The sequence below is a fragment of the Hemiscyllium ocellatum genome, chromosome 50 (genome assembly GCF_020745735.1).
Source record: "Hemiscyllium ocellatum isolate sHemOce1 chromosome 50, sHemOce1.pat.X.cur, whole genome shotgun sequence".
Taxonomy (NCBI): domain Eukaryota; kingdom Metazoa; phylum Chordata; class Chondrichthyes; order Orectolobiformes; family Hemiscylliidae; genus Hemiscyllium; species Hemiscyllium ocellatum.
Genome location: NC_083450.1, coordinates 1,938,593 through 1,953,109, shown reverse-complemented (window position 1 = coordinate 1,953,109; position 14,517 = coordinate 1,938,593). Strand labels below are relative to the sequence as shown.

The 14,517-nt window shown below is 50.8% G+C and overlaps 1 protein-coding gene and 1 long non-coding RNA gene across 2 annotated transcripts in view; both read right to left on the bottom strand.

Moving 5' to 3' along the window:
• Positions 1-2,880, bottom strand: part of LOC132805516 (uncharacterized) — a 90,067-nt gene extending 87,187 nt beyond the window's left edge. The window contains exons 1-2 of the mRNA XM_060820628.1: positions 2,769-2,880; positions 299-462 (exon numbers count right to left, since the gene is read on the bottom strand). Of these exons, the coding sequence (XP_060676611.1) occupies positions 299-462 (164 nt within the window). The 5' untranslated portion in view covers positions 2,769-2,880. The remainder of the gene's footprint in view (positions 1-298; positions 463-2,768) is intronic.
• Positions 2,881-4,097: 1,217 nt separating this feature from the next.
• Positions 4,098-13,559, bottom strand: LOC132805577 (uncharacterized). Its single transcript, XR_009640922.1, has 3 exons — positions 13,503-13,559; positions 12,592-12,701; positions 4,098-4,577 (listed from the first exon to the last, which is right to left on the bottom strand). It is a non-coding gene; the product is annotated as an uncharacterized LOC132805577 (long non-coding RNA).
• Positions 13,560-14,517: the final 958 nt, after the last annotated feature.

Genomic DNA, 14,517 nt, shown 5'->3' with positions numbered 1-14,517 from the left:
GCTGTATGAGCAAGCTATAAAGCTGAAGCCATTTCCAACAGTAGTGTGGCCAGCCTACATAAACAAACAGCTCTGCACTCCTACCTCACAGCAGCATGGCAGGAGGCTGGGGTCGATAACTCGGCAGTACTAACAGATTGTTTGTGACCTACACATTTACCCTGCCCCTGTTAGAACTGGCAGGGAGGCACTTGTATCCCATTGCCACAGCTAGAACTAACAGGCAGGCAGGGGACAAGTTACAAACTTGTCAAACAGATTTTCTGTTCACCTGCCAACAGGGAGAAATCTTACAAACCTCCTGGACCTGATGTAACTTTCATTCCTATGCTGTCGATCTCGATCACTGCTTCTGGATCGCGAGCGCGATCTGCGTCTCCCACGTCTACTCCTCCTGTAACGTTCATGGTAACTGTCCCGACTCTCCCGGTCTGACGAACGGTACCGCCTCAAACGAGGCATCTGCAATAGAAAAAAATGTGCTGATTAGCTATGGTTTTTTGATAAAGTAGAACAGACTCGAGCGGCTGAACGGCCTCCCCCAGCTTCTATCTTTAAGTAGTAGACCCAGAGTGACTTGACTACAGAACAGGTGACCTCTCCAGTCCTGGGGAGGTGGGTGAACACAGCGAGACAGAATTTAACATGCATCTAATTCAAGACCAGAGTGACCACAGAGTTGGGAACTGAGCAGTAACAGCAAAGACTGGTCCATCAGTCCCCAAAGGGAAACGAGCAGCGCTCTAGCTCTCTTCTGCAGTCACTCCCTAGCCTGCGATCCGTGCACAGAGGCTGTCAAAGAAGCTGCCACTACTCCCTCCTGTTCCCCAGTTGCACTGAAGAATTGCAAGCAGCCTCCCTCTTCTGTCCTGGGTGCTAATGTACATGAAACGCAAAGAGGTTAGCATTGAGGTAATTAAAAAGGCAAATAGAAGTTTAGCTTTCGTTGCAAAATGGGTTGGAAGTCTTAAAAATAGGGAAGTCTGGTTATAACTACACTTGGGGGGGGGGGGGTGCAGATTGAGGTAAGAGACAATGAAGAATACAGATCTTGGGGCAGGAGAAGGACATGACTCACATCAGTGATAGGTAATTCTGTCTTCAGGACTGAATTTACTCACATTTGAAAAAGACTGGACTCATGAGCGTGGCTTTGTGCAGGGGAAGTCTTGTCTCACAAACGTAATTGGGGTTTCTGAGTAAGTGATGAAGATGAGGGTAAGGCAATGGATATTGTCTACCTGGACTTTACTGAAGGCATTTGACAAGGTTTCTCACAATAGGACTGTCCAGAGGATTAAGTCACATGGGATTCAGGGGCGGTTGGAAAACTGGATGCAAAACTGGCTTGGGCATGGAACAGAGGATAGTCATGAGGGGTGTTTTCTGACTGGAGGTTTTAGGAAACAATACGTAAATTGGAGGAATTAGAAATAGTGAAGGCAGTTGTCAAAGGATACAGCACAACATAAATCAGTTGGAAACGGGGCAGAGCAATGGCTGATGTTTAATCCTGTGAGGTAAGTGTGAGGCCATGCATTTTGGTAGGTCCTTTTTTAAAAAGGAGAAAGAAGTATACAGGAAATGGCAGGACCCTTAGGAACATTGATACACAGGGACCGAGTCCATAGCTCTCCAAAAGAGGAAACACAAGTCAATAAAGTGGTAAATCAGGCACATTTGCTTTCATTGGTCAGGGCAGAGTTATAAAAGATGGCAAGTCTTGCTGCAGCTGTAAAAAAAACCTTCAGTTCGGTCATGTTTGGAGGACGGTGTGCAATTCTGGTCACCACACAATAGGATGTGGAAAATTTGGAGACGGTGCAGAAGAGGTTTACCAGAATGTCGGCTGGATTGGCGTACACTCGCTATAATGAGAGATGGGAGAAACTTGGTTTGATTTTGCCAAAAAAGTGTCAGAGGCTGAGGGGTAACCTGCTAGAACTTTAAAGATGGTCAGAAGTGTAGATAGGGTGGATAGCAGGGGTCTTTCCCAGGGTGGAAACATCTAGCACTGGGTGGAAGGGCTGAAAATGTGTTGCTGGAAAAGCGCAGCAGGTCAGGCAGCATCCAAGGAGCAGGAAATTCGACGTTTCGGGCATGAGCCCTTCTTCAGGAATGGAGAATGGGGGTGCGGGGGGGGGGGGTATTAGGGGTCTTTCCCAGGATGGAAATGTCAAGAACTGGGAGAAGGGGGAGAAGGAGACGGGGGGGGAAGGGGAATGTGCTGCCAGGGGGGTGACAAAAGCAGACCTGAAATCAACCTTTAGGAGACATTTAGACAGACAAATTAACTGAGAGGGAAGAGGGGGTTATGGGCTATGAGATTGGTCAGCAAAGGCAGGCTGGGCCGAAGGGCCTGCTCTGGAATGTGTCCTTCCACATCCGGGGATCCTCCCACCCGGGGGGGTCACCGGACTACAACTCCCAGCAGGCCCAGCGCGCCACGCATGCGCTCCGCCGGACACCCCTCCCCCACCCCCCCAACAAGATACCACAGCAACCTTCGTTCACTACCTTATTGTTAATTAATAATAAAAGCAACATTATTTCAGTGGATACACCCGAACGCGGTTGTGAGGGAGGGAGTGAGGGAGACTCCGGTCGGAGCTGCTCCCGCCGCCATTTGGGAAGCGCGGCCGCCATCTTGTTGCCTGGCGGCGGCCCGAGGCCTCAGGCCCCGAGACCCGAGAAACCAACCGGACACCGGGCAGCACCCCCCCCCCCCCGGGGGCAGGGGGAGGGGAGGGGAGGGGGTCCTCCCTTACCGTCTTCGCAGCCAGCCCCGTGTGTTTGTCCCACAGGAAATCCGTGTTTGCCGAGTTTCTGTCCGCGGACTTCACTCTCTCTCTCTCTCCGTCTCCGACGTTGAAATTAAAAAAAACACCGCAACGGCTGCGTGGCCACGCCTCTTGTTTGTGATGTCAACGCGTCGACACCACCCCGCCCCCCCCGTGCGTCGCGTCACCGCCGCTCAGCCCGCGTCGCCCTGCACGTTGCGTGATTACCTCAGCGCGTCGGACGCGTCCCCACGTCCCGCCAGCTCGCACTTGGCGACGACCTCACCGCCTCCAACTCCGCGCGCCCACGCTGCGCGATGACCTCACCGCGTCGAACGCCGCCCGCCCGCTCGCTCTGCGCGATGACCTCACCGCGTCGAATGCCGCCGGCCCGCTCTGCGAGATGACCTCACCGGCACTCACGCTGCGCGATGACCTCACCGCGTCGAACGCGGGAAAATGGCCTTGACAAACCTGTCAGCCATGATGGAATAGTAGAGCAGACTCAATGGGCTGAATGGCCTCATTCCTGCTCTTTTGTGTCTTATGGTAACACCACCTCTAGCAGGTTCCCCTACAAGCCACTCCCCATCCTGACTTGGAAATATTTCTCTGTTCCTGGGTCAAAATCCTGGAATTCCCTCCCTAAGATTTTTTTAAGATTAGATTACTTACAGTGTGGAAACAGACCCTTCGGCCCAACAAGTCCACACCGACCCGCCGAAGCGTAACCCACCCAGACCCATTCTCCTACATTTACCCCTTACCTAACACTACGGTCAATTTAGAATGGCCAACTCACCAAACCCGCACATTTTTGGATTGCGGGAGGAAACCCACGCAGACACGGGGAGAACGTGCAAACTCCACACAGAGAGTCGCCTGAGTCGGGAATTGAACCCGGGTCTCTGGCGCTGTGAGGCAGCAGTGCTAACCACTGTGCCACCCACACACAAAAGGACACTGTGCATCTACCTACAAGCACATGGACTATAAAGGCAGTGGGACGGGCAATAAATGCTTCTCCAGCAACGTCCACATCCCACAAATGAATCAAAACAAAAATCAACACCTCAACTTTGGACCAACGGGTCTGCGGAAATGCCGCAGCCACATTCTACCACCGTAGAAGTACAGATTCATGGAACAGAGTAAAACCCGAAGGAACCGTGGATGCTGTAAATCAGAAACGAAAAACACAAGTCGCTCGAAAAGAGAAGTGACGGAGGAGGATGAAATGGTGTCAGGGATACTGCATAGAGAGATAACACACCATAAGGAAATCAGAGATGTATGACCAAATGAGGATTCTGAGAGTTTGATACCAAGGTGGAGTTTATTTACATAATACCCTTTTGCAACATACTGACATGTTAGTAAGTACAAAAGAAGAAATGTATTTGGAAGGCCTGTAGTTGCAGTTTTGCTTTAAATCTCACACTGCTGTGCCACCTCAGGGAAGAGAGTGTGGCATATACCAGACCAGGGAAGGAGCAGAGGCACATAACAGCATGGCACGAGACCCAGGGGCCGGCTCCCACTCTCATCCACAAGTCTAAAATGCCCGCTTCACAAAGGCTGGGGAGACCAGCAGAGTGAGAATTTACACAGCTCTCATCCTCAAGCAGAGCAAGCCTACACTCGGAGCCACAGCCAGGAGGAGGTGGTGTCCCTGGGCACTTCGAAGGAACAGAGCAGCTGATGTCATTTCCTGAGCACCCTCAACGTGGACCCTGGAGGCTGGCTCATCTGACTGCGATACTTTGTTAACTCCTGGGTACTCTCCATCCAGAGACACTGCAGGAACAACAATATACTGATGATTCTCTGGAACGTGAACCCATAATTATTACCAAGTACAAATCTCACAGAGAAAGGCAAACTGCACCTGGGAGACAAGCAGAAAGGTTTGGTCATGGTTACAGTGAATGAAGTGAGAGCAACCCAGATGCTGAGATTTCTCACATGACCAATACCTGTATAATTCTCTGCCTCAGCAAACTGTTGAGGCAAAACATTGAACATTTTCAAGGAGGAGTCAGATATGGTTTTTAAGGGCTAAAGCATTCAAATACTTTGGGGGAGCAAGTGGGAACCATGGTCTGAGTTGGATCATCAACCGTGATCATATTGAAAGGGGGAGCAGGCTCAGAGGGCTGAATGGCCTCCCCCTGGTTTCTGTGTTTCTATATTATCTCGATTATGACCAAATGTGTCTCTTTGCTGTCCGCAACAAGGATGCGGTTTGTTTCCCATTTATGTCTTGTATATTGATGAGCTGGTGATGTACAAGCTGTAAGCAAGGCTGTAAGTCCCCAGATGGGTCTCTGTCTCTCTCTCTCTTTCTCTCACACACACACACACACACCCCCACACACGTAGAGGGGCATGCTTATCAACACAGAGATACACTCATGCTAACACACAGGGAGCCATGGACGTGCATGCATTCACACATTGGCAGACATATGCACAATTACACATTCTCATGTGCACAAACACGCACTCTGACACACAGGCACACACATACGCACAGTTGCACTCACGCACATACACTCTACATGTTTTCTGAAATGTGAGTAAATCCTGTCTCTAAGAATCTTTTCCGAAAACATACCTGACATAAGGCTCACTGGCCTGTACTTTCCCAGATTATCCCTGTTGCTGTTCTTAAAGGAACAACATTGGCTATTCTCCAGTCCTCTGGAAACTCTCCTAGAGAGTCATAGAGATGTACAGCATAGAAACAGACCCTTCAGTCCAACCCATCCACGCCGACCAGATATCCCAACCCAATCTAGTCCCACCTGCCAGCACCCGGCCCATATCCCTCCAATCCCTTCCTATTCATATACCCATCCAAATGTCTCTTAAATGTTGCAATTGTACCAGCCTCCACCACTTCCTCTGGCAGCTCATTCCATACACGTACCACCCTCTGGGTGAAAAAGTTGCTCCCTAGGTCTCTTTTATATCTTTCCCCTCTCACTCTAAACCTAGAGTTCTGGACTCCCCGACCCCAGGGAAAAGACTTTGCCTATTTACCCTATCCATGACCCTCATAATTTTGTAAACCTCTATAAGGTCACCCCTCAGCCTCCGACGCTCCAGGGAAAACAGCCCCAGCCTATTCAACCTCTCCCTATAGCTCAAATCCTCCAACCCTGGCAACATCCTTGTAAATCTTTTCTGAACCCTTTCAAGTTTCATAACATCTTTCCGGTAGGAAGGAGACCAGAATTGCATGCATTACTCTAACAGTGGCCTAATCAATGTCCTGTACAGCCACAACATGACCTCCCAACTCCTGTACTCAATACTCTAACCAATAAAGGAAAGCATACCAAACGCCTTCTTCAATATCCTATCTACCTGTGACTCCACTTTCAAGGAGCTATGAACCTGCACTCCAAGGTCTCTTCGTTCAGCAACACTCCCTCTGACCTTATATTAAGTGTATAAGTCCTGCTAAGATTTGCTTTCCCAAAATGCAGCACCTCGCATTTATCTGAATTAAATTCCATCTGCCACTTCTCAGCCCATTGGCCCATCTGGTCCAGATCCTGTTGTAATCTGAGGTAACCCTCTTCACTGTCCACTACACCTCCAATTTTGATGTCATCTGCAAACTTACTAACTGTACCCCTTATGCTCGCATCCAAATCATTTACGTAAATGACAAAAAGTAAAGGTCCCAGCACCGATCCTTGTGGCACTCCACTGGTCACAGGCCTCCAGTCTGAAAAACAACCCTCCACCACCACCCTCTGTCTTCTATCTTTGAACCAGTTCTGTATCTAAATGGCTAGTTCCCCCTGTATTCCATGAGATCTAACCTTGCTAACCAGTCTCCCATGGGGAACCTTAACGAAAGCCTTACTGAAGTCCATATAGATCACATCTACTGCTCTGCCCTCATCAATCCTCTTTGTTACTTCTTCAAAAAATTCAATCAAGTTTGTGAGACATGATTTCCCACGCACATCATGTTGACTATCCCGAATCAGTCCTTGCCTTTCCAAATACATGTACATCCTGTCCCTCAGGATTCCCTCCAACAACTTGCCCACCACCGAGGTCAGGCTCACCGGTCTATACTTCCCTGGCTTGTCCTTACCACCCTTCCTAAACAGTGGCACCACGTTAGCCAACCCCCAGTCTTCTGGCACCTCACCTGTGACTATCAATGATACAAATACCTCAGCAAGAGGCCCAGCAATCACTTCTCTAGCTTCCCACAGGGTTCTCGGGTACACCTGATCAGGTCCTGGGGATTTATTCACTTTTATGTGTTTCAAGACATCCAGCACTTCCTCCTCTGTAATCTGGACATTTTGCAAGATGTCACCATCTATTTCCCTACAGTCTATATCTTTCATATCCTTTTCCACAGTAAATACTGATGCAAAATACTCATTTAGTATCTCCCCCATTTTCTGTGGCTCCATACAAAGGCCGCCTTACTGATCTTTGAGGGGCCCTATTCTCTCCCTAGTTACCCTTTTGTCCTTAATTTATTTGTAAAAACCCTTTAGATTCTCCTTAATTCTATTTGCCAAAGCTATCTCATGTCCCCTTTTTGCCCTCCCCTCCCAATAAGGTGATCGTCCCTTTCTTATTTCTCAGTTCCACCCAAATAACGTCCCTGGATATATTTCCGGGAATATCCTCCCTCAGCACAGCTGTAATGCTATCCTTTATCAAAAACGCCACTCCCCCTCCTCTCTTGCCTCCCTTTCTATCCTTCCTGCAGCATTTGTATCCTGGAACATTAAGCTGCCAGTCCTGCCCATCCCTGAGCCATGTTTCTGTAATTGCTATGATGTCCCAGTCCCATGTTCCTAACCATGCCCTGAGTTCATCTGCCTTCCCTGTTAGGCCCCTTGCGTTGAAATAACTGCAGTTTAATTTATTAGTCCTACCTTGTCCCTGACTGTTTGACTCACTTCTGTTCTCAGCTGTACCTGTTTCAGATCGATCTCTTTCCTCACTATCTCCCTGGGTCCCACCTTGCCCCCCCCAACCTTACTAGTACCTTCCTCATTCCTGAAGAAGGGCTTATGCCCGAAACATCGATTCTCCTGCTCCTTTGATGCTGCGCTTTTCCTGTAACACATTTTTCAGCTCTAGTTTAAATCCTCCCGAGCAGCTCTAGCAAATTTTCCTGCCAATATATTAGTCCCCTTCCAATTTAGGTGGAATCTGTCCTTCTTGTACAGGTCACTTCTACCCCAAAGAGATTCCAATGATCCAAAAATGTGAATCCTTCTCCCATACACCAGCTCCTCAGCCATGCATTCATCTGCTCTATCCTCCTATTCCTGCCCTCATTAGCTCGTAGCACTGGGAGTAATCCAGATATTACTACTCTTGAGGACCTCCTTTTTAAACTTCTGCCTAACTCTCTGTAAGCTCCCTTCAGAATCTCAACCTTTTCCCTTCCAATGTCGTTGGTTCCAATGTGGACAATGACCTCCTGCTGGCCCCGTTCTCCCATGAGAACATTCTGCACCCTCTCTGAGACATCCTTGATCCTGGCACAGGGAAACAACACACCATTCTGCTTTGTCTCTGCTGGCCGCAGAAACGTCTGTCTGTACCTCTGACTACAGAATCCCCTATCACAATTGATCTCTTGGAACCCGACATACCCCTCGTTGCATTAGAGTCAGTCTCAATACCAGAAACTTGGCTGTTCGTGCTACGTTCCCCTGAGAATCCATCACCCCCTACATTTTCCAAAAAGCATTCCTGTTTGAAATGGGTATATCCACAAAAGATTCCTGCACTTTGTGCCGACCTCTCTCACCCTTCCTGGAGTGTGTCTGAGACTTTCCCCCGTTCCTATAACTGCCATCCATCACATACTGTTCCTGTTGCAAATTCCTCATCGCTTCTATCTGTCTCTCCAACCGATCCACTCGATCTGATAAGATTCGCATCCTTCAGCATTTATGACAGATATAATCCGCAGTAACCCTTAAACTCTTAGTGACTAAAGAGACAAAGATTTTGTTAAAGGCCGCAGCAGTTTCCTCACCTGGCTCCCTCAGCAATCTGGAACAGATCCCATCAGCTCCTAGGGACATGTCCAGCTTCACCTCTTTCAAAAGACCCATTTGACCATCCATGTCCTTCTCCTTTGTGAAAAAGGCTCCGAAAGGTTCTGCTATTTACTATATACTTCCCTCCTGCATCAACCTTCCAAAATGCATCACCTCACGTTTATCCAGATTAAACTGCACCTGCCATTTCTCTGCCCAAGTCTCCAGCCTATCCCTTTATCCTGCTGTATCCTCTGGCAATCTTCCTCACTATACACAGCTCCCCCAACCTTTGTGTCGCCCACAAACTACCTAATCAGACCACCGGCATTCACCTCCAAATTGTTTATATATATCTCAAACAGCATGGGTCCCAGCGCTTAACAGATCTCCAGTCAGGAAAACTCCCTTCTCCCACTACTGTCTGTCCTCTAAACCAGCCCAGCAGTTCACAGTGATCCCATGCGACCTCACCTCCTGTGCAGGCCTGCCGTGACAGACCTTTGCGATTTTTGAGAAGATTTGTAGCTCGGGTTGAGGTTCAGGTTGTAAGTTAGCTCCCTGAGCTGGAAAGTTCATTTTCAGATGTTTCGTCACCACGCTAGGTAACATCATCAGTGAGCCTCTGGTGCAGCACTGGGGTTCTGTCCCACTTTCTATTTGCGTGCCTTGGTCTGTGAAGGTGGGTGTGATACCATTTCTGGTTCTTCTTCACAGAGGTTGGCAAATGGGGCGTCACGGTAGCCCACAAACCGACCAAAACACTGAAACAGCTACTGATGAAGCTCAAGGAACCTGTACCAGCAACAAAACAAATGTCATTTAAAAAAATACCGTGCAAGGACTGTAACAAACACGACATTGGTCCGAGAGGCAGGAAACTAGTCACCAGGATACACAAACACCAACTAGCCACCAAAAGGCATGACCAGCTATTACTAGTATCCTTACGCACAGACAAAAAAGGACACCACTTCGACTGGGACAACACATCCATCCTAGAACAGGCTAAACAGAGAATTCCGAGAGGCTGGCATTCCAACTGGAAATCCATCAATAAACACACCGATTTGGACCCCCTTTACCAACCTCTGCGAAAAAGAACTGGAAATGATATCACCCACCTGAACAGACCAAGGCACACAAATAGAAAGTGGGACAGAACCCCAGCGCTTCACCAGAGACTCACTGATGATGTTGCCTAGCGTGGTGACAAAACGTCTGAAAACAAACCTTCCAGCTCAGCGAGCCAACTTACAACATGATAGACCTTGTTAAGACCTTGCTAAAGTTTAGATTCAAACTGCTGTTGCTCGTTAAATGTTCTTCCCCTGACAGGGGACAGGCAGATGTTATCGATCTAACAGAGAACACATCTTCAGTCGGTCCACCTTCCCAGCTGGATAGGCTGGGATTATTTTCCCTGGAGGGTGGGAGGTTGAGAGGTGTCCTTATAGAAATTTATAAAATTACGAGGGGTATAGATAGGATTCATGGAGGCTGCCTTTTCCCTCAGATGGGGGATTTCAAGACTAGGCGCACAGTTTTAAGGTGAGAGAAGAGAGCTTTTACACAGAGGGAGGTTCGCATGTGGAATAAACGTCCTGAGGAAGGGGTGGGTGTGGGTACGGTTACATTTAAAAGACATTTGGGTAAGTACGTGAATAGGAAAGGTTTGGAGGGATATGGGCCAGGAGCAAGCAGGTGGGACTAGGTTAGCTTGGGATTATCTTCGAGTAAAAAATGAGGTCTGCAGATGCTGGAGATCACAGCTGCAAATGTGTTGCTGGTCAAAGCACAGCAGGCCAGGCAGCATCTCAGGAGTAGAGAATTCGACGTTTCAAGCATAAGCCCTTCATCAGGAATAAGAGAGAGAGAGCCAAGCAGGCTAAGATAAAAGGTAGGGAGGAGGGACTAGGGGGAGGGGCGATGGAGGTGGGATAGGTGGAAGGAGGTCAAGGTGAGGGTGATAGGCCGGAGTGGGGTGGGGGCGGAGAGGTCAGGAAGAGGATTGCAGGTTCTGTGATGTATAAGTTACCACCGTTTCTATGGCTTTAGGTGACCATGTCCATTTTGACCATTCGGTTATCATATCGATTTGTGGGTGAGGTAACGGTCTGTTGGCTTCTCTGGTTACACAATTAAACACGTCTTGTTTTATGTTGGATCGGAGCATGTTTAGGTCAGTTAGGTTTTCTTCATTCCGCTTTTGTAGTTTTGCAACATAGTTCAGACAGTCCACAAAGGTATATTTTCCTTTGGAGAGTATCATTAAGTGTTCAGCCAGGTTATGGCCTCTTCTACAGTCATACTGTACCATATATTCTTTTGAAAGGGGTGTTTGTCGAATGCGTTCCCCTTTGATCAAATCTGGGTCTGGCAACATCTTTGTTGGTTTGCATACAGAAAGTAATATGTTCATATTCAATTCTTCGAATAGCATTGCAATCCTCTTCCTGACCTCTCCGCCCCCACCCCACTCCGGCCTATCACCCTCACCTTGACCTCCTTCCACCTATCCCACCTCCATCGCCCCTCCCCCTAGTCCCTCCTCCCTACCTTTTATCTTAGCCTGCTTGGCTCTCTCTCTCTTATTCCTGATGAAGGGCTTATGCTCGAAACGTCGAATTCTCTATTCCTGAGATGCTGCCTGGCCTGCTGTGCTTTGACTTAGCTTGGGATTATGGTCAGCACGGACTGGTTGGGCTGAAGGGTCTGTTTCAGCACTGGATGTTCATTATGGCAATCTAATGATGGATTCCTTTGGAGCTCATTGTCATCTGGTGGTGCTAGGGTCATCTTCACAGAGACCAACCATAATGGAAGAGAGGAACAGACTCCAGGAGCTGAGTGGCCTACTCCTGTTCCTATACTGTAGAACCTCGAAATTGTGGTTGTGACAGGAGTGACTTTGGACTAGGGTGTTTATAATGTCTTTGGACAGAAGGTCCCATCCTCTCGGATGTAACAAACAATCAGGATTACATTCCCCCTCTGCACGGAAGATATAGATTCATAGAGTTGTGCAGCAAATTCACCACCTGCTCACGACTCCACTTTCAGGGAGCTATGAACCTACACCCCAAGGTCTCTTTGTTCAGCAACACTCCCCAGGACCTTACCATGAAGTGTATAAGTCCTATTCTGATTTGCCTTTCCAAAATATGTCTTTATCAACACTGTTCAAAAGGACTTGGGCCCAGCACTAAGAAACCTTTCATCCTGACAAACGTGTGACCAGAGATTAATCCAATCTGATCTCAGTGTTTTGGAGGAACTGACGGTATCACCTTGAGATTAGTCACCCCGAAACTCTGACCCCCTCCTGGTGACCAATCCTGCTCCACAGCACACAGGCAGAACGGGATTTAACAATCGCCTGGACATAACGCTCCAAGGTTGACGGTTACGATCACAAAGTCCCACCCAGTTCACCGAGGGAAGGAAATCTGCCTTCCATCCCCAGTCCAGGGCTAGGTGTGACTGCATTTCCCCCCTCCCAGTGATGTGGGTGACTGTGACATGCCAACCCAGCCCCTGACACCCGCCAACACGTGAGTGAATCACTTTTAAAGACACGCTGACAGAAAGGGACGGAAGGGCTTATGCCCGAAACGTCGAATTTCCTGTTCCTTGGATGCTGCCTAACCTGCTGTGCTTTAACCAGCAACACATTTTCAGCTCTGACGGAGGAACATTCAGTGTGACAGGGAGGTGTGTTCTGCTGCAGGCCAGTGACTGGGACACCGAAGCAATCTGCTGCTCACCATGAGCTTATTGACTCGGAGCAGTGATGCCTGGTACTCGGTGATCTTCTCCATGTTCTGGTGGAACCTCTGCATCTCGGCTGCGAGTTCCTGAACAGCCTGAGTCAGCTCTGGGGACAGGACAACATCACACAGTAAGGAGAGGGTTAATGACAGGGTCATGTTCCAGCAACGACAGAGAGAGACCAAGAGGGAAAAGGGGGGAGGGGCTGCACACTCTGTCACTGAGGGTCCCTCACCCTGAGGGTCACCCACCCTCTGTCACTGAGGGTCCCTCACCCCGAGGGTCACCCACCCTCTGTCACTGAGGGTCCCTCACCCCGAGGGTCACCAACCCTCTGTCACTGAGGGTCCCTCACCCTGAGGGTCACCCACCCTCTGTCACTGAGGGTCCCTCACCCTGAGGGTCACCAACCCTCTGTCACTGAGGGTCCCTCACCCTGAGGGTCACCCACCCTCTGTCACTGAGGGTCCCTCACCCTGAGGGTCACCCACCCTCTGTCACTGAGGGTCCCTCACCCTGAGGGTCACCCACCCTCTGTCACTGAGGGTCCCTCACCCTGAGGGTCACCAACCCTCTGTCACTGAGGGTCCCTCACCCTGAGGGTCACCAACCCTCTGTCACTGAGGGTCCCTCACCCTGAGGGTCACCAACCCTCTGTCACTGAGGGTCCCTCACTCCCTTTCTCTGAGGGTCAGTACCTCTCCCCTTCTCTCTCTCCCACCCCCACTCCCTCCCTCTCTCACTCAATGACTCCCTCTTTCCCTCCCCTCCCCTCCCTCACTCTCCTCCCCTCCCCTCCCCCTCACTCTCACTCCCCTCCCTCCCTCTCACTCCACCCTCCCTCTCTCCCCCTCCCCCTCACTCCTCCCCTGCCCCTCTCCCTCACTCTCCCTCACTCCTCCCTCACCCTCCATTTCCTGGTGGTTCCTGACCCTCTTCTCGGTGGCCAACCACAATCCTTCCCCTGGTGCGGGAGTGAGCGGCCGGCGCTCGGGCTGTGGGTGGCCGACCATCAGCGAATCCCCATCCGGGGAGTGACAGCTCAGCTCCATTCCCTGTCCCCCAGCACCCCACACCCCCCCCCCCACCCCCACACACCCCCACCCCCAGGCTACACACCCCCCACCCACAGGGTACACACCCCCCACACACCCCCACCCACAGGGTACACACCCCCACCCCACACACCCCCACCCCCAGGGTACACACCCCCACCCCCACACACCCACACACCCACACAACCCCCACCCCCAGGGTACACCCCCCCACCCTCAGGGTACACCTCCCCACCCCCACACACCCCCACCCCCAGGGTACACACACCCCACCCCCACACAAACCCCACCCCACACACCCCCACCCCCCCCACCCCCAGGGTACACACACCCCACCCCACACACCCCAACCCCCAGGGTACACACCCCACACACACCCCACCCACAGGGTACACACACCCCACCCCCACACACTCCCCACCCCCAGGGTACACACCCACACACCCCCCACCCCCAGGGTACACACACCCCAACCACACACCCCCACCCCCAGGGTACACACCCCCACCCCCGGGGTACACACCCCACACACACCCCACCCCCAGGGTACACACCCCACACACCCTCACCCCCAGGGTACACACCCCACCCACAGGGTACACACCCCACACACCCTCCACCCCCAGGGTACACACACCCCAACCCCACACCCCCACCCCCAGGGTACACACCCCCACCCCCACACACCCCAACCCCCAGGGTACACACCCCACACACACCCACCCCCAGAGTACACACCCCACACCCCCAGGGTACACACCCCACACACACACCCCACCCCCAGGGTACACACCCCACACACCCAGGGTACACACCCCACACACACCCCACCCCCAGGGTACACCCCCCCACCCACAGGGTACACAC